The sequence below is a fragment of the Fundulus heteroclitus genome, chromosome 12 (assembly GCF_011125445.2).
Source record: "Fundulus heteroclitus isolate FHET01 chromosome 12, MU-UCD_Fhet_4.1, whole genome shotgun sequence".
NCBI lineage: Eukaryota > Metazoa > Chordata > Actinopteri > Cyprinodontiformes > Fundulidae > Fundulus > Fundulus heteroclitus.
In genome coordinates, this window is record NC_046372.1 from 43,131,567 (window position 1) to 43,154,949 (window position 23,383).

The window sequence follows — 23,383 nt, forward strand, 5'->3', positions numbered from 1 at the left end:
TATATATATATTTTTTTTTTTGGTTCACTCACGGTGGATGTTCTAATGAGGCAGAGCCTGAAATAGCAGTGGGGCTAGCACTGCAGAACTGTGACATCCCATGTGAGAAGTTGCCCAAATCACAGTGGCTGCAGCCGTGCGTCAGGTTTCTTTATTTATAACCCGCCTGGAATTGTCCTACACTCGGAGCATATGGAGGCTTATGTAACTCAGCATCCAGTAGGTAACTGCTAAAGCCAGAACCTATATGCTTATATAAACCTTGCTGAGGACTTGTTTTGAAGCTGCGCAAGATCGATTTATCACTCCAGAATGTCTGCTTTACGTAGATTGTGATTTTTTTTTTTTGTGCCACCTCTTTTGCAATGATGTAAAAAAAAAAAAAGGAAGAAAAAAAAGGGATTATTGTGAAGAAGGAAACAAAATTACTGTGCGAATTGACAGAAGAACTGCAGCGATTCTGCAGCAGCTCTTTCAAGGTGCTTAGAAGAACTAAGCCTGTCAAGTATTTTAAAACGCGCACTGAGAAGATCTGCTTTTAAAGGGTGGGCCGGGACACATCAAGGCTGATTTTTGCCGGGGCTTTCAACTCTCTGTACTTGGTGTGACATTGAGTGATTCAGATCAAAACTATTGCTTTATGTTTTCCACAGCATTTCAAAAACATCTTTATTAAAGCCTAAACCGTTTTCACAGCGCTAAAACATCTCTGCCTCCGTCCTGCCTGGAAAGGATTTTGTAGATGGTAGTCGTATTAATCGAAAGTAACAAAACAATTAGCCATTGGTTATCTCTAGTCGGCATTGTTCCGATACCGTTAGGGCCGACACATGTAGGAAGAACATGATTTTACATGCCAGGTCCACTATAAGATTAATTTGATTCATTTGTCTTTAAATTGTGTGGGAATAAGAATGTAATAAACTGCTTTATAAAAGTATTCATACCTCTGGAACTTCAGCATGAGGTCTCATTTAAAATAACTGTGGGAAGGGGATCCTCCAACCCAGTCTGAAATGTTTTTTTTAGCTGCTTAAAGGTTTTCTTCTGAGACTGGCGTGTGCTTATCTTCCTTTTTACGTTCTGAAGAAAAGCAACCTGATGCTGCCACCACCATGTTGCACCCTATAGGCCAAAAAGTTGACTTTAGGCCTCGTCCAACCAGAGCCTCTCGCTGCTGAGTGACTTTATGACTTGTAGAGAATTTCAAACAGAATTTCTTATGGCCATCTCTAACCAAAGGCTTTCTGTTTGCTGATTTCCCATGAAAGCCAAACTTCTGGAGCGCACAACTTTATAGCTGTGCTGTCGACAGATTGGTCCATCTGAGTTATGGGGTTTCCGCAGCTCCTCCAGAGTCACTACGGAGCCATCGGCGGTGTCTCAGACGAATGCTCACCTCCCCTGGCCTGTCAGCGTAGGCAGACGACCATTGCTCGCTAGCCAGAACGTATTGGGTTTGGCTAGATTTTATTTCAGAGCTGTTACGTCCACCAGGCTCGTTTGGTGGACGTAACATTACAAGGAGACCACACAAGGATTTTCTGGTTAAATTAAAACTGAATTTTATTAAATTATACTGAAGAAATAAAAGCCCAAGGAGAGAATACCTGAAATAAGAAACCATAACTAACCAGAGATAAGCAAATGCAAAACAAACCTAACAAAACCCAACCATAAGACAAGCTACAAACCAAACCAAACCAAACCAAATGGGGATCTGAGGAGGGAGAGCAGGAAGAGAGCCTCTCCTCTGCTGCATGCAGAGCAGCTTTAAAGCAGCAGCGCACTAATCAGGGAAATGCATCCCACCTGCAGAAGGCCTGTTTCTCTAACCCTACAAGGAAAATAAGGTAGAGACCCACTGCAGCCATAACAAGAGCTGAAAACACAAGATTTTGATGAATAAAATTTGTCAAACGGTGAGTTATTTTCTTTCACTTTACCATTCTGCACTACTTTATGTTGGCCTACCACACAATCTCCAGATAAAATCAACTCAAATGTGCGGTTGTGACATGACAGGATGTGAACAATTATTAGGTTTCTGGATATTTTTAAGGCTCTGTGAATGTTTGTGGGGGGGAAAAAAAGAATCTAATAAATTTCAAAGCTCTGATTTCATCAGCGGTTGCCAGGCTGTGCGTTTGAAAAACAGCGTCAGGGCCGCTGCGATTAGAACTCTCCTCTAATTAGCCCTCATTCAGTCCAATGGAAACGCCACCTCGCGCCTGTCACATTGTATATGAGTGATCAGGCTGAAAGCTGGTCATTACAATCATGACATCAAATGCCTGGCAGCAGAGGTCAATCAGTGTACATTAACCAGGCAGAGCTCATTTGTTTTACAGCTTTTAGTGGCGTGTTTGGCTCCCGCCGACATGAGCTTTAGGCTGGCATCCAGCGGGCACGGGTGGGCCTCCCAGCAGAGCAGGAGCAGGAGCAGGAGCAGGATGGGTTTTGGCCAGACCTCCAACACAGGAATGTGAAGGAGACGACCGTTCAAGCACGCCGCTGATTTATGTTGGCAGGATGAACTCCTTCGCACCGGACATTCATAAAAACCTAAACGGCGTAAAAACCGCCGCCAGGTCACCGACGGAAAGGTGCCCTTTCTTCGCCCGCCCTTCTTCTCGACCTTCTCCTTTCGGAAGCCTGCGCTTTTTAATCTCCGGGTGTTGGACGTGACACCGCGCTGATGCATTAGCGCGACTCGGTCTGAAGACAAATCCATACACACCTACAGTCTACAGATCCCTCTTAACCCTCACCTGGTCCTAATTATAACCGCTGAAGCCATATTTTAGTGGCGCGCTGGTGATCCGTCATCGACAGGCCCGGTCCAGCCCGGCTGGGAGTGATATCTCTCTGTAAAATATGTATGACATCAAAAAGCCTTAAAGGTTATTACAAATTAATAATGAGTAGTGGGCTGAGAGTAGTAAAAAATAGCCTCCCCTTGGTGTCATGTTTAAATGTTTAATTTAACACGCCCTAGTATAAATGTGGACTGCGTTTCCAGCAATATCTACACGGGCCCCAGCAGGCTGGCAGCGGCGTGGAGCGCACAAACCCCCGCCGCTACGCTCGCGTGTGCTGAGATCGACGCTCAGATTAGACTGTTTCATGCAGATGTGAATGATCATATGTCTGGAGACGCTGCGTGTTCTCTTTTTTAAAAAGGCGCCTCTTCAGCACCACGTCTCTTAACAGCACACAGAATTATATGTGGGAAAAAAAAAAAAAAAAAAAAACACACTAAAGGAGGCAGTTTTACTCGCATCAAGCTCAAATTCTCGGTAGACTCGGAGACACAGAAAAGCTCTCTCTGAGCTCCTCTCTCTTGAAGCGAGTCGAATTATTGGCCCTGAACCTCTCTCACAGTAATGTCAGAAGACACTGTACAAAATTGCCTTATTTATGCCTGTAATGTAAGCTGTCTGTTCTGGTGTCGCTCACTCTCCGTGGAACCAACGACGGTGGCAGCCGAGTCTGGAGTGAATTTGCCGGGCGACTACCTGGGAAACATCAACAGTCATTAATTATGTAAAACCCCTCTCACAGTGTGAGCAGAAAGAGCTGCATAGAGCTGCAGCGCCCGCTCCTATTAGACTCAATGTACTCTACAATGAGCCCCCACTGCCTGGGGGCGTGGAGGGATTAGCAGCCTACTGCCACGACCCCCCATAGGAAGACACACACGCAGCACTGTTCAGCACACACACACACACACATGCACGCTTACACATTAAATGTGACGTTCTATTAAGTTCTGCATCAATGTATGCATGTGTTGGGCTGAGGGGAAGAATAACACAAATCTCAGTGCTGTCTTTCCTCCCTAGTCGCCCCATCATTCACTTCTCTCCTTCGCAGGTTGCGTTTCTCTCTCCCTGGCAATTGCGCGTTGTTCTGGCTGTCCCCGCTGCAATAAAGGGAATCGGCAAATCTGACAGGACGAATGATATGCCGCGTTTGCCCGGAATGCCGGGGAAAAAACGCGGATGGTTCGGACGCGGATGGTGCTGCTGCAAACAGTAAACTGGTGTGTGTCGGTCGGCTTGATATACTCACCGGGCACTTTATTAGATACACCTGTTCAGTTGCTTCCGAACCCAAATGGCGACACAGGGGCTGCAGCTCGATGTGAGGGGAATCACTTGCTGAACTTACAACCAAGCATCACAATTAGGGAAGAAGTGAGGATTTAAGTGATATGTATGTGTTGTGGTTATATTACAATAATCTGCATTGCAAAGGTCCTCGCTTTGGTGTTAATGCACATGAGCTTGAGCGACATCCTTTTCCTAAACTAAAGGATACAATTTGATGTTGGCTCACCTTTTGCACCTACACACACCTTTGCCGGGAATCTTTGGCCATTGTGCCAGAAGCCCATTGGTGAGGTCAGACGCTGATGTTTGATGAGGAAGCCTGCACGTCGTTGGACAGCCATGTTTGAACACAAAGAGGCCATCAGTACATTAATAGGTCTTTTCACTAGAACTAGAACTAGAACTAGAACTAGAACGGGCCAATTACTCCCCAAAAGTGATCCACTGAGGACTGCCAAACCCAGACTGATCTGTTGGCTTGCCAGACAGAAATGCATGATTCATCTCTCCAGAATCCAGTGGTACTGTGCTTCACACCACTTCATCCAACATTTTACATTGCCTCTTTAGATCTAAGGCTTGGATGCTGCTGTCCGGTCAAGGAAACTCATTTCAAGTAGCTTACTGGACGGATAAGGTTTGAGGATCTGCAGTTATTGACGCAACACACTCTGGTTTGGGATTCTACGTTGTGTACCACTTCGTGGCTGAGATTCTGCCATTCCCCATTATACAAAAAAAACCACAGAAGCAACACGGCTACTTTCCGTGGTAAAGAAAAAGTAAAGAGTCAATGCCAGCAGGTGCTCTATCAATGGCTAAACAGGCTCAGAGCCATAAATAAAAGTAAAACAAAAGATGGCCTGCAGCAGCAGAAGGCATTGCTGGGTACCACTCCTGATGACTGGGACTACAGTTTGCACATGCTCACCTAAATAGGCTAGTACCTGATAAGAAAAAAGTTGCCTGGTCTGACTAGTCTCCGTCAGATGGCGGGGTCAGAATATGGTGTAAACATGAAAGCATAGATTAAAGCCGCCTTGCAATAATGATTCGGGCAGCTGCTGGGGACGTTACGGTATGGGACCTATTTTCTTGGCGTATTTTGTGGCTCTTAGTACTAATGTGTTTCCACCAACTTCATTGACATGTCAATGAATTCATTGTCCTCCAAAGTCACAGAGACCCAATCCAGCCGGTCACCTTTAGTCATGTCACGGAGCAGGAGTTTCTCACCACAGAGGCTCAAGAGACAAACCTGTAGCCACGATGTCATGCTACCATGTGAGCATGGGCCTATATCTCTGAGGAACGCTCCAGGCGCCTTGTTGAATCTATGCCACGAAGGATTAAAGCAGTCCTGAAGGCAAAAGGAGGTCCACCATGGTACTAGCAAGGTATACCTAACAAAGTGGCCTGTGAGTATGCAAGGCCTGCCTGAGGTCTTCCTCTACGTGCTAAAACGGGCAATATCTGATTGATCCAGCAAATAATGGAGCTAATTTCAATACCGTGCGGTTTCCCAGGCCGTCTCCTGTTCGCAACCAGATGATCGTGTCCTCAGTGTGCGTTCCTGCGTCAGCCGCGCGCCTCCAGCCGCCGCGCAGGCCTCGTTCATCAGTGCCGTTCCTTTTAGCGGATGCGGCTTTGGCATGATGTTCCTCCACGCTGAAACAAAGGCAGCGCTGACACCTGTAATTAATTAGGCTATTATGCATTCCGCAATGATAATTGCCTCACTGGAAAGTCACCAGCCTTCTAAGAGGGAGAGAGAAGAGAGAGGTGGGTAGAGAGCACTATCCATCATAGCGGAGCGCTCTCTCTGCCTCTTTCGCTTGTCTCTCTCTCCCCCCCCAGTGTCACGCTGTCTCACCTTGACTAGTGCGGGCAGGACTAGAGAAACGCTGTCAACATGTGTCTGAGGTTGAGATATGCAGCTGTGGCTCCCCGGTGCCAGGGCCGCTCCACCAGCAGCCTGCCAGGGTCCGTCCACTCCGGGGCTTTGGCTCACATTGGCACAGTTACATCGTGACACCCCATCTGTTGTAGCTTTGTTCACTCGTGCAGTACAGCGCCGAGATAATGGGAGCGCTTTATTTTATATAATTAGTCCTTACCTGCGCCTCTCCTCTCACCTCTTATCAGTTCTCCCAGCTCTGAAATCTGGTCCAGGAGCACTCGGTGCTCGCCTTTCACAGCCTCCCCCTTTCAACGCGTCAAAACCCGAGCCTTCATCTCATCCCCGGCACGCCCGCAGTCCCTCCCATCAAGCCCGCGATAGATCCATTTTCAACAGGCGCACTTTCCTCAAGGTTTAGGTCATTCGCTGCATGAAAGGTTTGAAAAGGCAAGCTCAAAGAAAATGACAACTCCTGCCTTTTGAAGTGCAAAGACATTGAGAAAAGATTTGTTTTCTTCTTTTCCGTCTGTCTGCCGACTTTGACTTTGCCGCGACTTTGAGGCTGGAGCTTTTGAGAATTTTGTCGAGAGCGGCGGTAACGCAGTGGTTCTGCCGGCTGTCGGTGGAGAGGGGGACCCAGAAGCCACCTGCTGCGTGGTGGAGACAGCAGGCCCTTTGATCGCAGTTTAATGTCGTGCCATGTTCTGTCTCTCAGGCGGCTCCATATGTCATGTCCACTGGGATTACGTCAGCGCCACCTTGATCTGCCATCTCTGCAAGCCTGGGTGATTATCATAGTCCTCCTACAGCACGTTGACCCAAAGTTTCTGTCATACGCCTTGCATCATATATCCTAATATCTCGTAGCTGGGGGAATGGAGATGTCAGTCAGTATGTACTCACTTTGGTCCAAAATGGAAAAAAGAAATGTATGGACTGCTCTAGTTGGTCCACAGGTCTGAAAGAGGGGAACAGTAAATCTAGCCTTCCATGTCACACAGAACCAAATGAAACGTTCAAAGAGGATCCAATGTGGGCACACCAGGTAGAAACCATGAGAATTAGCCTTAATTTCAGCTCTCAAAAGTCTACATGAGCCCATAGTTTCAGTGAGTTTCATTTTTCACATTCATCACATTGTCAATAATATCAAATTACAGTTCCGGTCAGATCCGCTCATCCCTGGCATGAATGCCATATTAGCTCTGACGCTCTTCTAGTTTTACCCCGTTCTTTTGCAACTTAGGTTGATAATGCAACATAAAACTTCAAGGATTTTTAAGCAAAGTCTACAAAGTTTCGATCGTATTGAATTCGCCCAACCCTAACCACAGTGCAGAGAGTTTAAATCGGAGGGATTCCACAATCTTAATGTAGGTCTGCTTTCCAAAGCCAGCGTTGATCCTAACTGTGTTTAGGACCTTTGTCTTGCTGGAACATCTAATTGTATTCAGGTTAACTGACTTGAAATGAATCTGTTGAAGTATTTGGAAGAATACTTCTGTCAGCTTTATTCCACATAGTCTATCTGACTGTGTAACACCAGCAGTACAACAGGACCTCAGCATGATGCTACCTCCACCATGTTGACAGCTGGTACGGCGTTTCTAGGTTTGAAAGCCTCACCTTGATTCAGAACATTAGCTTGTCCATGTGGACAGCTGCGAGTATTAGTCAAGCTGGAAGGCTTTGACTTTGGACCAGGGCTTCTTTCTTAGACCTTAGACCAACTTGCTTCAACGTGGGCAGTAACGGCGTGCCTCTGCCTGACAGAGGTTGGTTGTACCAAGCTTTGGGAAGTCAGTTCTGTCAGTTTGGTTTCATTTAGATTCCCGAACCCTATTAGCTTTTGTTAGCTTAGTTGTATTGTGGCTATTTACCACCAAAACCCCTGACTTGCTTATTAGGAAATGCTATTATTCTCTGTTTATTGCATTTTGGCAGATTATACCGAAGTTCTGGACACAGTTACCGTTAATCTCGTTTGACACAACGTTCAGGTTTCAGTCTTTCAGACCCTTCAACTGCATTACTCCGTGGGTCTTAAAAGCTTGTTAGATCTGACGCTCCATGAGCTCTGTCTTCATGCTATCACAGTACCTTGCAAATATTCTTACTCTTTGAACTTTTCTTACATTTCGTCTTGTTGCAACCCAAATTCATGCAATAGACCAAATTAAAGTAGTCCATAATTGTAAAGTAGAACGAAAATTATACATGCTTTTAAATTTTTAAAAAAATTTAAATCTTAATGACATGCTTTGCATTTGTATTCACGCTGACTCAGTACTTTGAGACACCATTTGTTGCAAATTCACCCACAAGTCTTTTGTGCTATATATCCACCAGCTTTATAAAGTCAGAGACTGAACGTTTTGCTTTCTATGCTCAAGGTCGGTGAGAATGGATGGAAACCCTCTGTGAATGTCTTGTTTTCAAGTCTTGTCTCAGATTCTTAGTTGGACTTAGGTCTGGAGTTTGACTGCGCTTGTTTAAGACATGAATATGATTCTATATAATACATTTAATTGTAGTTCTTATTACAGGTTGAAGGTCCTTTTCTTGTTGGAAGGTGAACCTCTGCCCCTTGCTCCATTCTTCTGCATCCTTTTTCCTGTTATTAGCTCCATCCATCTTCCCACCATCTCTGACCACCATCCCTGCCCCTGCTACAGAAAGGCCTTACCACAGCATGATGCTGCCAGCACCGTGTTTTATAGTGGCATAGGCATGTTCAGGGTGATGCGCAGTGTTGGTGTTGTGCCGCACACAGGGCTTTGCAATTAGGCCACAAGGTCAAGTTTTGGATTTCTCTGGCCAGAACATCTTCTATTCAACATGTTTGCTGCATCTTCCTACATGGCAAACTGCAAATGGGACTTCTCATGTTTTCCCGTCAACAATGGCTTCCCTCTTGCCTTTCTTTCATAAGGGCCAGATTTGTGGAGTGCATCGGTAATTGTTGTCTTTTTAATAGAGCCTCATAGCGGAGCTGTGGACGTCTGCTGCTGCTGCAGAGTTACTAGGGGCCTACTCATTTAGATTTATGTCATGTTCACTAATTTTCTCCAACAAACCTCTGAGGTCTTCACAGAACAGCTGGATTTAAACTGGAATTGAATTACACACAGGTGGGCTCTCTTTATGAATTAGGGGACTTTGGGCAATTTGTCCTGAATTTCAGGCACGTCAGACATTTCAGATTTTTATTTGGAAATAATTTAGAAAATCATGCACCACTTTCCTTCCACTTCACCGTAATGGGATACCTGGTGTTGATCTATCTTGTAAGTCAACAGAATTTTGTGGTTAATACTAAAAACATGCTAAAGATGAAGGGGAAAGAAAGAGTGCTTTTTTTGAGGCTGTGTAAGTTTACTTCTCTAAATAAGGGTGAGCTCTCCAGGCCATGCGGCTACCACGACGCCAGCTGAACTTCTCACTTATTTGTGGCTGTGATGTTGCAGTATGTGGACAGATGAAGACAACTGGTATCACAGTGGTCAGCTTCGGCCATTTTCCTCTGGCTGAGCCGGCAGCTCCGCGGAGACGGGAGCGGCTGCGGCGTCGCGTCGGTGCGCTCTGACTGACAGGCGCCGCTGATTGGAATTGACACGGCGACGAGATGTGTGTCAGTGCGCTGACTGCTCATCTCGTCGGGCATCCAAAGACGGCCGCACCCACCGCCACGCTGCCACCGCGGCTCCGAGACGGGTGTCACCGTGATTAAATCTGCCGTCGGGCCGCGCGCGGTGCGCAGCGTGCGTGCGTGCGGTGCGGTGCGTGCGCGGGAGAAGGCTCTGCTCGGTGTGTCTGCGTGCCTCCAAGTTCAAGTGCGTGGACGCGTCTGCATGTGGGCGTGTGCAGGTCTCTCGGCATCCAGGCTGTATTGCAGTAGTGTTTACCTCTGCCCCTCTCCTCCACCCACTCATCAGTCACTCCTCACCAACTCATCTCTCTGCTCCCGCCTCTCTTATGAACCCACACTCACAAGCAGGAGCAAAATAAAAGATTGTTGGCAGCACTGACAGCTGCAGAAGTGCTGGGTGGCAGAACTAATATATGATCCCTTCCCTTCTTCTGGATTGAAAATTACTGTTGTGCATTTTTTTTTTTTTTACTAACAGGTGTTATTTATTTTAACATGACACAACCGTGGAACGGTGGCCGTATTTCGCCTTCCTTTTCTCCGCCCGTGGGTTTCTCTAGGACTGATTTTTAAGTGGTGTTGTGGTGCTGGGCTTCCTCACGGTTTTGTTCTAATAATCATGGAGCGGCGCCAGGGTTGTTGTGACATCCTGTCAGCCTGTGGGCTGGACTGCTGCTCAGTGAACAGTTCTGCAGGAAGGACTCCCTGTGATTGTGCACTGACCTTTGCATCATGGAGGAAGATGACAGGTAATTTAGAGGCCTCAAGGACCGGGGACCCGTGCGTTTGCTGTGCCCAAACCGTGCGCCGCGTTCACCTTGAGCTGGGAGCAGGGCATCCATGAGCTCTGCATATGCACACACACTGCCAGGGAAAAGGGGGAAGAGTTAAAGCGCTGCGTTCAAGGATTCACGGACAGACCAGCAAGGTGTCTGTCCGTGAATTTGATTTGAAAATGCTACAGATCTGCAGACAGAGAAAGAAGCAACTCTGGAGAAAATACTTGTTTCCAGACTTTCTTTCTAGCCCCTTAGTCTAAAATTTCATTCATGCATGCATCCATCCATGCATCCATCCATGCATCCATCCATCCATCCATCCATGCATCCATCCATCCATCCATGCATCCATACATCCATCCATGCATCCATCCATCCATCCATGCATCCATACATCCATCCATGCATCCATCCATCCATCCATGCATCCATGCATCCATCCATGCATCCATCCATCCATCCATGCATCCATGCATCCATCCATCCATCCATCCATCCATCCATCCAAGCATCCATCCATCCATCCATCCATCCATCCATCCATCCATCCATCCATCAATCCATTCATCCATCCATCCATCCATCCATCCATCCATCAATCCATTCATCCATCCATCCATCCATCCATCCATGCATCCATCAATCCATCCATCCATCCATCCATCCATCCATCCATCCATCCATCCATCCATCCATCCATCCATCCATCCATCCATCCATCCATCCATCAATCCATTCATCCATCCATCCATCCATCCATCCATCCATCCATCCATCCATCCGACTGCTGTAGTACTATCGGCTACATTGCCGGGGTGAATCTCTGTTCTTACAAATTCAAAAGGATCTGAGGAAGATCTGTGAACTGTGGCTCTGCAGAGGTCTGCCAAAGATGTGCTGGACTCGGACCCCCATGCGTGTAGACACGGGTGAGCTCAGCGGCACATGCAGACACGCGTCAATCATGCACGGACGTATTTGCACACACAGGTTCCACGTCGACACGCCCCCCCCCCCCCCCCCCCCCAGACACCCCCAGTCATTGTCACACACTCTAATCACGCACGTCGTCACCAACGCGCCCTCAAACAACCAAATCACAAGGGGTGGCAAACTGGTAAGGCAGAGAGGGGGGGAAAACGATGATTTAGAGTGATAATTGCATAATCACCAGTTGTGATAATTGTAATTGATGACTGCATAATTGCTAATTGCGCTCTTTATGGGAGCCTCTCTTTTCCGTTGTCTCTCTGTCTCTCGCTCACGTCGCTCGGTAGCCCTCTTCTTCGCCTCAGACTTGCTTTTTTCCCTTCCTTCATTTGTTTCACACATCCCCGACACATGCTAGCCGCTTCGAATACACACACAGGCACGCTCACTAGTGGGTACAGTAAGTATTCTCAAAGGCTTATCAGTAAGTATTTCCCAGCAGCCCTGTCCCAGAGGCTGCGCTCTGCCCACTCTGTTTCAGCGTGAAGAGTTATGGAGGAGCGCTAACAGGTTTCCTTTGTTTCTCTCTGCCTCGGGCTTTAGTCCTGCTTGTAAAATCATCCCGGGGCCAAGCCCATTCCCCTGGTAGCCGTATCCTTTATCGCGAAACGGGTGAAAACAAAGAAGGCGCTATGAGCCGGAGCAAGAGAAGGGGTCATATTTTCCATCCGGGGAGGAGAGGAGATTTCCCGGTCATGGTCCGACCTCAAGCAGCAGCTCTTTGTGCGACAGCCCGTTCTGTGTCATGATCTAGGAGCTCCAAAGTCCCAGCTGCTTCGCTGGCCGAGGCTTAAGCCGGACACGACAGCGGCTCTGATCAGCCTTTGTTACGCGCGGGCAACTCTGAGAGCTTTGATGCCAGCCAAAGGCAGGTCGGTGGGAGGTGGTGCCGCTCCGCGTGCAGATATGTATGCAGAGGGGGACCGACGCGAGAGGGCATCAGGCAGGCGAGTGATGGATGTCTTCGCCGGCGTCTGTAGGCAGGTTAATGGTGTGATTGTGGAGGTAATCTCTGTGTTCTCTCGTTAGAGGATGATGAAGGGCCGGGAGACCCTCGCGCGTCTCTAGGAGATGGAGCCCAAGCTGCTGCCTCTGCAGGACTTCTGGCTTATCTGTTTATTTATTTATTTTACATATGCAGCCGGGGACCCCGTTTGATGAATACGCTTCAGGGGGAGGATGGAGCAGCCGGTCCGCCGCCTATCAGGGAAAGTCTGCTTACCAAGGGTTGGTGCAAGCTCTGCGCTGCAGTGGGCATGCGGCTCAGGTGTAATCTCAGCTCGGAAGTAGTTTGCCTCGGTGTCACAAAGTGCTCTGGATGGTTACGTTGCTGCTTCACTGGAAGCTGGTTTAGTATCAAGATCTGGTCTCCCCCCTCACAGCTGCACTAACATAAAAACAGTTTGAGCGCTGGTGGGAATCCTTGCTTAAATAATTCAACTTTATTTTACCTCTATCTTACCTTCTTTATGTGCACCCCCCCCCCCCCCCCCCACACACACACACACACACACACACACACACACACCCACCTTCCCGGCTTTCAAATTGTGATACATTAGAACCACGGGCTGGAATATTTTATTTGAATGTTATGTTATGGAACAACAAATGATGAATGTTTTTTGTTCAGAATTGTATCTTATTTTTTTAACAAATGATAATATATAAAATGCAGCGTAGACTTATATTCTGCCCTCTTACTCCGATACCCCAAAATGAAAGCAAGTCAAACAAGTCATCTAAGCAGTATAAACAGCCCATTTGTGTGCGTTTTAATCTCAGTAAAAATCCTGCCTCAGAGGTCTGTTAGAGAATGAATTATCAGTATATCGTTTTGCTTCCACTTGATAATAATGTGCTTGGTCGTGTCGACACGTCGCATAAAATTGCAGCGCAAGACACTGAATTTTGCAGTTTTAGTGTGGAAGGGGTTCCAAGGGTGTGAATAGTTTTGCACAGCACTGGATGCATCTCCCAGCACATGAAACTGGGAAAAGGTGTGTGGTGGCAGCAACAGGCTTTACGCACTTTTGCTGTTTATTGTTGCCACGTAGATCCATGAGGTCCAGAAAGGGAGCAGAGGTGATTGGGGGGGGGCAGGTGGGGGCAGGTGTGCGGGGGGTGGAAGGTTAAACTGGGGTACAGCTGAGGAAAAACAACAGCGCCGTGTTTCAGGGAGCTGGCTAAGAGCTGCACACTATTGCATCTGTATTGATCGGGCTCCAGCCTTTTCCATTTTCCATGAACTCCTCTGAGTTGCTCTGAGTGGGAGTGATGGGGTGGGGGGGGGGGGGGGGATTTGCTTGATCTTTATGATATTTCTTTAAACATGATGCTGTCGTTATGCCTCCCTGGGGAACGCGCCAGCCATTTCCAGTAAATCAAAGGCTCTCCGTCTCACGCTATTTTCCACACACCTTATTTATAACCCCACTAAACAGCTCCAACGCACCGCCACCATTCTCATAAGTGTTTTCAGCCTTTCTCAAAATGAACGTTTCTCAAGTGCAGCCACGCCGCCGAGGAGCGGCCCCGACGCCGACGCGCCGCCCTCTCGGCCCTCTGTTGTGCCCCATTGAGCCGATACGACTGGGACTGTAATCAACGGTGACAGAAATAACGCGGACAACGGATGACAATCGTTTGAATCCAGCCGGCTCACGGTGAGCCGTGGGTCATTCAGGAAGCCTGATCTGATTTTTTTTTTTTCCTGTTGTACAGTAGAGGGCATCAGGAAGAAGGCGCTGAACGTCCTCTGTGTGAGCTGAGAGCGGGTAACCCACATAGCCACTAGTGCAGGTGCCCTCTCCATGGGGCCAGGTGGCGGCTAATTTGCTTTCTTTGTCCCTCCTAATGAATCGTTAATTGGTTTGTGTCACCCGCCGAGCCGCAGATAGCAGGTGCTGAGTGCTGCCGGTGATGGAGGCCGCTGGCAGAGTGTCCGCGCGCACACGGCCACCTACATCCACCGGGCCAAATGTCACCTCGCAACAGCTTGGCAGAGAAACAGGAGAGATCCTGCCACGGTTTAAGCTTTCTCAAGATGTCGCTGATCGCTGTTAAAAACTCTACCCTCTGCAGCGTCTTTGCATAGCAGTGGCATCCGGCGGGGGTGTGGGGTTAGGAGGGGGGGGGGGGGTCGCTATTTGTGTGTTTATTAGAGCTTTCCCTCGGCAGTGGCGTGATTTTTATAGCGAAGCTGGAAATATTCTATGCATTTAGAGTAGGGCTGCAGATTTTATTGAATAACAATTGTCTTTGCGAAATCAATGTGTGCAATACCAAGATCGGAAGCAACTGCCTGGGTGCAACACCTACAGGGCCTTACATTTTAACATTTTTTTTGCCTGCTAGCGCCTTGTTGACGTCCAGAACCAAAAGTTCCCAGAGTGATGGGAGGGAAATCTTTGCCAATAACAAGACAAACCTGCCTGGTAATATTCAGTGGTACCAGCAGATGTTTCCCTAATATTTGTGACGCTCTGATTGAGATGACTGCAGAGGTTTTGGCAACTCTGGCAAAGCTTTCATTCAGTGAAAAGATGCACTGATCATTTCTTTATTTGGATTTTTAGGGCAGTTATTGCTTCAATCCCTTCACTGACCAGATGGAAGAGTTCAAAGCAGAAGATCGGTATCATACAGAGCTAATTACACCCTGAGTGGGCTGTGCAAATGATCTTTTTTTTTTTTTCTGGAAGAACCCCCCTCCCTCCCACCCACCCACCTTTTCTTTATAGACAGATCTTTTTCCATTCCTCCTCCAAATGTTAAAAAACTTTTGGGTTCCTTTGATGAAGTAGTAGCTGGAAGGGGAGGTTACTTGTCCTGCTAGGTGAGGCAGCTTTATGTTACATTTCTGTGATGAGACAATTCAAAGTGCTGTACATGAACAGAACGTAAGAAAAGAAAACTGGAGCTGCCATTCCTGTTTGAAATTCAGCTTTCTCCACATTCTGTGGTTCTGCCTTTATTCTTAATTGCTAATTCATTTTTTTCCGGTGGTAACTGCCTGCATCTCAACCTTAGATTATGACGACTCCTCTATGCTTTGGAGCTTTTATTTTTGTTGACATCTTTTTTCATCAAGCCTTTCAGAGCATCTGTTATACCTGAGCTGGGATTTATTAAAAAAAATATATTTTCTGGTTTCTAAACTTCGACTAAATCATAGAAATAAAAAAAATATTATGTTCAACCTTGTATTTTGAAGAAAGACGTAAATTAAAGGTCAATATAAGATGCTATGAAGGCACATTCGATGCAACACCTGAAGATTCAATTCTGGTGCAGCATTTTAAGTTTAGATGCTATGGGTATAGCATAGATGCAACGTTTCAGTGTATTTTGTGGGTCTCCTATAGTAACGTACTGTATGTCTGGGTTAGTTTAAACCTAGATAATTATGTCCTGTCAACAGCTCGTCTCCAGGGGATTGCTGCGGCACCAGATGGTTTGATGTAAATCCAAATCATGATCACTCCTCCTCTGTGCTTCAACGCCGGTTTCACCTATCTTCTAGAACAGGGGTGTCAAACTAATTTTGGTTGAGGGGCCACATACAGCTTAATCTGATCTCAAGAGGGCCACACGTGTAAACTCATTGCAAGATTAAATAGAACTAATAAAAGTGGACTTGTTGTTGATTTTTATATTAAATTAATTTCACTTTTACACAATATATTATGAATAACCTCAGCGTTTTTAAGAAAAGTATGTGCAATTTTAACAATACTTTTACTCAGTTAAACATTTACTTGTGCATTATGCATAAGAACTGATCACAGTGATTGTACAATGTTGAAAATCATTTATTCACATTTTTTGGAACTTAAAAACACTGTCCTGCATGACAAAATACATCAAACAGATAAAAATTAAGAAATTATTTAAATTTTTCCATACCTTAAGCTTAATCTGCTAATTAAAACACAGCACCCCTCGTGGACAATATAGGAACTGCATATTTTCAATTAAACGAAGTACATGTTTTTTTTTCAATAATTGTTTTGGCATTCTCTTCCTTTTATCTCCTCTTTCTTTCACCTTTTGTATTTTTCATCTTTTCCTTCTTTTCCTCTCCTACTTTCCCACTGTAGTGTCCATATCATTTGAGATATTCCCCGCATGAATCATAATAAAACTATTCACATTCATAAATCAAGAGGAGCACTATGGCAAAAGCAGTACTGCTCCACTTGTGAAAGTCAAATCTAATGAGCTCTTTTTGGCATTAAGACAACAATTCTTATTGCCACATTGCCAGACAGGGCACTGGAAAAAAAATTATGATAATGCATTTAGCCACAGGGGCGGACTAAACCGGTCCGTGGGCCATATGTTTGACACCCCTGTTCTAGAACATCTTTTAAATGTCAACAGGGGTTTGGGAAAAAAGTTGTCTTTAGTTCTCAGATCGCAGCTGTAATTGGAAGATTTTGGATCTAGATGCTGGGGAGTTATCAGCGATTTTCAATCTCAAACTTTGTGTTCTTTGCAGATCATCTTCGCCTCACTTAACAGTTTGTGCTGCTGCCAAAGATGTGCTCTGTGCCTGGGTTACGCAAGTCCATGTTTACCTTAATGGCGTCTTCTTCCCTGCAGGTGGTAGCTCTGAACAAGCGCAGTAAGGAGGCCGAGTCTGCGTTCCTGGGAATCTACAAACAGCTTATTGAGGCCCCAGGTGAGTCTCCCACTAAGACCAGAGCAGTGCATCTTCACAAACAACACCACCACACTCGCCAGCATTACTCCTAGAATTACCTTCCTGCCTTTGAAGATCAATCGCTAAAGATCAATACCCTGTCAAACGTTCCGTCCGTGTGCGGACCGGTTCTGCGCGTGGAGGACGTTTCATTCGGGGCATCGCACACGCAAACCAAAAGAAGTTCTTTTCTCGGCACGGATGCGGTGGATATGGTGCAACAGCGCATGGATATAAGATACATAAAACCCTATACCCTGTGGCTCTTATCTATTTTTCAAAGTCTATGCTCTGAGTGGTTTCCAAAACTCTGCATGAGGCCACTTCAAAACCCAGCGCTGGTCCTTGAGTGAAGCCTGACTGAGGAGCAAACGCACTCGTAAGGAGCTTTGCTGTTGATTGTGGAGGACCAATTAAAATCCCAACTGAAGTCTAGGTTTGTGTTGAACCTGATGAGGCCAAAGGGGGAAAGGGGGGGGAGAGAGTTGCAAAAAAGCAGAAAATTAGGGGGAAGGAAAGGCACATTCTGTGTTTATTCAGTTTTTTTTTTTTTGTCCACTGCCAGGGAACATGTAGTGTATTGCTCTCTGTTGCAGGAGACGGCAGCAGCACGCAGCCCAATCTCAGTCTAGATCAGAGAAGCACTTGTGGCAGGAGTAGAGAATGCTGTTTACAGATTCAATGAATACAAGATAAAAGCCCGCGTCAGAGAAATAGCGACGGCGGCAACTGACTTTTAAAGGTCTCCATTTTTCCTTGAAGTCCCCTGCTTGATATTGCGCCACCATCCACCCAGCCACCCACACGCTCTAACCCTCACACACAGACGCGCGTAAACACAGACCTGACTTTGAATGGAGTTATTTCCTTGATAAGAAATACCTTTCTTTGAAGATGTATTTAGTTTGATTTATCTCACCCGTTCCTTTTACATTATGACATTAATTCCAGCTCCGGCACATTTTTCTTTTTATGGCACATGATTATAAAACCATCCTTTCTCTGGGAGCAATTAAAGTGTTGACGATGAAACTTTTTGGTTTTTATTGGCGAGGCTGCTGTCCTCCAATGTCACATTTTACCTGTAAGAACAATGCTTACTAAACCAAAAGTTCCCCCCTTTTTTTTGTTGAAATACAACATATGTATCCCACCTTGTTCTTTTTTTAAACACTGTATTGACGTAAAATATCATGTAACCGGTTACATCAGCTACACAGCCATCACCTTAGTGCCTTGCAGAAGTATCCACGCAGCCTGATCTTCTCCATTTTGTCTCGGCACAACGGACTCACCGTATTTCAGCGGCATTTTTTGTAAAGCAGATCGTTTTAGCAAAGCCGAGGAAAAAGGTTTTCTGTTTTGTCTTCGACAAATGAACTCTTTCGGGGCGTGTCTCTGCTAGCTTTGCTCATCCAGACCCTGAAACGTATTTTTTGTGAAATGGCTGGAGCTCAGTGAGTGAGGCCTCGGATCAGATTCTCAGTTGGATTTTAGGAGTGGGCTTTGATAAGGTCACACTCACCGGCTGTGTGTTTAGGGTTGTTGTCCTGCTGGAGCAGCGGTGTCCAAAGTCACTCCTAAAATGGGCTGGTGTCCCGCATGTCCGAGGCGTTGCCCTGATCCAGCTTGATTGGTTCGTTAGCAGGCCGCTTCAGAGCTGGGTGACATGCTGAGCGCCAATAGTGACGCTTGCCCATATGGTTTTACGTCAGTTTTCTGATGTCCTGCTCTATATGCTACCCCTTTGCCATAAGCTTTAATTGTATTAAATACATCTGGGCAGTCCCAGAAACACTTCAGATGTTTTTTTTTTTAATGTTCCGATTTAATATTCTAATTGTACACGTCAATTACTAACAAAGTTAACATGACTGTGTACGGACGCATCTCAGTGAATTAGAACATTAATTAAAAGTTTTCTTTTATTTCAGTAACTCGATTCACTGAATTAAAGCACATTTAATAGATTAATTTCACACAGATTGATGTTTTTAGGGCTTTATTTCTGTTAATTTGGATTTTTTTCTGCTTACAGCTTATGAAAACACAGCATTTTTGTTTTGGGGGAGGGCGGATTTTCACAGCTTTAGTGGCTGGCCTTTTACCACAGTAGGCTGACGGGAAAGGGGGTGGAAGAGGGAGACAGACATGAGGCAAAGGACCGCGTGCCGGATTCGAACCCGGGTTGACCGCGTCGAGGACTAAGGCCTCCAAACATGGGTTGCGCTACGGGCTCAGCCATGAGCGCGCCCCATGAAAACACAGCATTTAATATTAAAATATTACATTACACCAATAACAAAAAACTGTTTTTAACACCAAAATGTATGTTTAGTGCCTGCTTAAAGGTTGTTTTGAAAAGGTTTGGATTTGACAGAGCATACATGCTGGTTACTGAGATGTACCTGTTCTATGAGGCAGCTGGTTGTTAGCCAGCTGGTCCTGTGTAGTTGTCGTGGGATCTCTCACTCTTTCTCATGATCAGTCTCACTTGGAGCTCCGGACCGAGGGCACTTGATGGTCATTTAGCATGTCTTCCTTTTTTTTTGGAAAGCTCCCAACAGCATTTGTGTTTTTGCTGCCAGTTCTAGCTTTTTGGTGCCGGAGAAGTTGGAGTTGAGGAAAGAAATTCTGTGGACAGATGTGCTTCATACACAAGCCGAGTTAAGGTCAGGGGGTGCTCAATCAATGAATCAATGAATCAATGAATCAATGAATCAATAAATCAATGAATCAATAAATCTATGAATCTATGAATCAATAAATCAATGAATCAATTAATCTATAAATTGATCGACCAATCAATCGGTGTGCCACATGGGCGCCTAATCAATCTGCAATAGGCAGAATATAGCTGCATTACGGGAGATGAAATATTGTTTAACTTATCTTCCAACTTAAGCTCGCTGTATTTATTTGTTATAAGGAAACAATTGACACCCTTACTAATAAACTCACTTAATGGACAAATAGTAAATCTGTTTTTTCAAGAGGCTGATGAGCCTGAACCTAGAAAATAGGTGGAAATTAGTTTTGAATCGGTGTAACACGGATTCTTTAGTTTGGAAAGTTTGATCTTGGAAGCGGTTACCTTCACCGAACTGCAGTGGTGGCTGCCGGACCAGAAGCAGAGCCGGGGGGCTTCGGCGTGTTGGGGGGGGGGGCCTCCCGGTATGTATCATCAGTAAGGAGTACTCACTGTATTCTGTCCCTGTTTGTCACTGTACAGCTTGCTGCTGGTGTCCAAGGTCACCCCCCCCCCCCCCCCCCCTCCTTCTCTCTCCTGCCCACCTCTCACCAGAATGGATGACTCCAGGTACATGGGAGGACACTCATTTGGCTGTGGCTCGACTTCATTTCTCTCTGCCCCTCAAACACAACAGCAAGCGTTCCCACCGTTCCCTCCAACAAACGCCACAGCTCATGTATTTTTAATCTTTTGACAGATGCAATTATTCTTTACACGCCATGCTCGTTAATCTTAATGCAGTTATTACTATTCATGGCATGGCGTTTTTCCCCTCCTATTATTTCATTTGGAAGTGCCTCTCCCTGTGTGTGTGCGTGCGTGTGTGTGTGTTCATGCCCAGAAAGGCTGGCGGTCCAATCAGAGCAGGCCAACAGCAGCAAAGTTAATGAATGCAGAAGGGGCTCCAAAGGAGGAGGGGGAGCTGCTCAATATGTGACCTGTTGTATCTGGATGCTGTTAACACCTGGTCACATATCAGTTATCCACCTTACCTCGCCTACCGCCGAAAACGCGTAACAAAGCCGTCACACATGCGAGAGCTCATCATGACATGTTAATGCTTTGTTACTACCTGTATACAACCAGAATGCAACAGTAAACTCTGAACAAAAAAACAACAACAACAAAAAAATACAACTTTTGATGCGAGATGATTGAAGTCTTCTTTTTTTTTTTTATCTCATTTCTTGGGGCCCCCAAGCCAAGATGTCAATCCGCCGGAGTGTTTCATTAGCGTGCTATATTTTGATTTGCCTGTGACACTTCCCCATGCTGCGCGCTGTAACTCCTACCCAGTCTGACGCTTGAAAGAGGCCTGTTCACAGTGTTTCCCTAACAATGTTTATATCACCTCCGCACGGTTTTGATCAGCGCACATAAACACGTCCTGATCACTAAACGTTCAAAAACAGTGGCAGCTTCTGCCCGCGTTCTCCGCCCGCCCTTCCCAGAGATGCGGCGAACTTCCCCTCCTTCGCCCGCCTCATCCTGCTCATCTCTCCTGGAGTGTGTCTGTGCATGTGTGTGTGTGTGTGTGTGTGTGTGTGTGTCTATGTGTGTGTGTGCGTGGAGGAGCGCCGTTTGAACGCCTGCGTTTGTTGCCACCTGTGTGAGAGCAGCAAGGCCCTGTCGCCAGGGGCGTAGCCCTGAGACTGACACTCCAGGTGTTTGCTCTTCCTCGCCTCCTCACAGTATACACACTCATCCCCCAGGATCTGCCCTGCTCCCCCTCTCCTTTTAGAACACATCTCCTTTTATCTGAGCGGAAAGCACACGGAGAGTTTGTGAAGATCCTGATCTAAATACGCCCCTCTTCAGTGTGTGTGCGCTCGCATGTCTGTTTTTTGGGGCCTACGGCATGTCTGATGAGTGTGTGCGTGTCTCTATAGTGTGTGTGTGTGTGTGTGTGTGTGTGTGTGTGTGTGTTGGTGGAAAATGCTAGGGCAAGAGTGCTTGCTAGTGGTGATCATTGGTACTGCTTATAGCGGTTAGGTTGTTTGGGGGCAAAAGACGACACAGAAATACATCTAAATAAATCAGGATATCGGTAAAAAGTAAGTATTTTTCCAGTGATTCAGTTCAGAAAAATGCAACTCTTGGTATTTAGATTCACTACGAATGGACTGAGAGATTTTAAGGATGAATTCGGTTCACCAGAAAGTTAGAATATTACATAAGGGACTTTTAATTCATATGTGTTATTGTATTATGACCTCTGCCTGGGAACACAGCAGTTGTCACTGAAACCCACCATAAGGGCCGTTCAAAGGGCTTTGTCCAAGTCTTTTAATGGAAAGTTACGTGAAAGGAGAAAGCGTGATAGGAAATATTGCCAAAAACAATTGGCCTGAGAGGATTGGTAAGCAAAACCAATTTAAGAGCGTGATAAACGAGGTGTAGATAGTAGCTTGAGTCACAGACAGGTTAAGGACCTTGTGTTAAGGCGCTCCTGAACCAAAATCCTGGGCTGAGGAGAAAAGAATATGGTAGACTTTGTTGTTATCACGAGAGTATGAGATGAAATTATGGCAGATGCACATAATAAATAAAAACTATCAGAGAAAATCATGAAAACAACAAAACCCAAGCATATGAAAAGCTTAACATGCGCACACATTTAAGCCGAATTCAGCATTCTGACCGGCCACGGGTAAAAATCTGTTCTTCGGTCTGTCGGTCCTGCATTTGAATGACCTGAAACGCTTCCTGGAGGGGAACGGGCTAAATAGTTGATCACTGGGAAACTGGAAACTGGACAGTATTCCAAGGTACTCCTTTCAGGTGAGAGTAAGTTTTTCATTTCGTCTAGAGAATAGCGTTTTAGAACCGGATGGAAGAAAGGCACAAAATCTGAGCTGTTTAATGTGCAGTGGGAGGTTTCCACAGTCACATTTGGGGAGCAAGTCATCTGGTGGTGTTGGTCCACTGTGTTGTAGATGGTCCAAAGTCACCAAGGCTATTTGCCAGGAGCTGACCAGGTTTAGGAAGACGCCAATTACACCAGCTTCATAGAAATGTTAGCCATTCATATTGTTCAGCAAAGCAAATTTTAAATGGTGTTTTTTTTTTTAGCTGCCTTTTCAAAAACTCTGTCCTCAAGCTCAAATGAAGAGTTTTCCAGAGTCTTTGTGCTGCTGCTGCTGTTACTTTTAGTTTTCAACTTGATATGTGATACCTTCAGCAGGCCATGGTCACAAGCCCAACGCGACAAATTCATTTAAAAGGGCTGAGCTGTATGCCAGTGCTTGTCCATTTCGTTGCATACAGCTTATGACAATGTAATGAGATTGCAATTGAAATAGAATAACATTACAATATAGAGTGCAGTAGTGATAAGAATGTAACAATGCAGGAGAGAAGCAGTTTTTTAAAAAGTGTGCAGAAGAATGTTCAACCATGTTTGTACTGCAAAGATCATGGTGCAAAAAAGGTATTAATTTGAAAAATTCAATGTTGGCAGTGCAAAGTAATAATGGTGCAAAAAAGCAGTA

At 45.8% G+C, this 23,383-nt stretch overlaps 1 protein-coding gene across 4 annotated transcripts in view; it reads left to right on the forward strand.

Moving 5' to 3' along the window:
• The window catches only part of cux2b (cut-like homeobox 2b), a 141,815-nt gene that overhangs the window by 85,694 nt on the left and 32,738 nt on the right, over positions 1-23,383 (forward strand). For all 4 annotated transcript variants that reach the window (XM_036144640.1, XM_036144639.1, XM_012882900.3 and 1 more), the window contains one exon: positions 17,041-17,119. In XM_036144640.1, the coding sequence (XP_036000533.1) occupies positions 17,041-17,119 (79 nt within the window). The remainder of the gene's footprint in view (positions 1-17,040; positions 17,120-23,383) is intronic.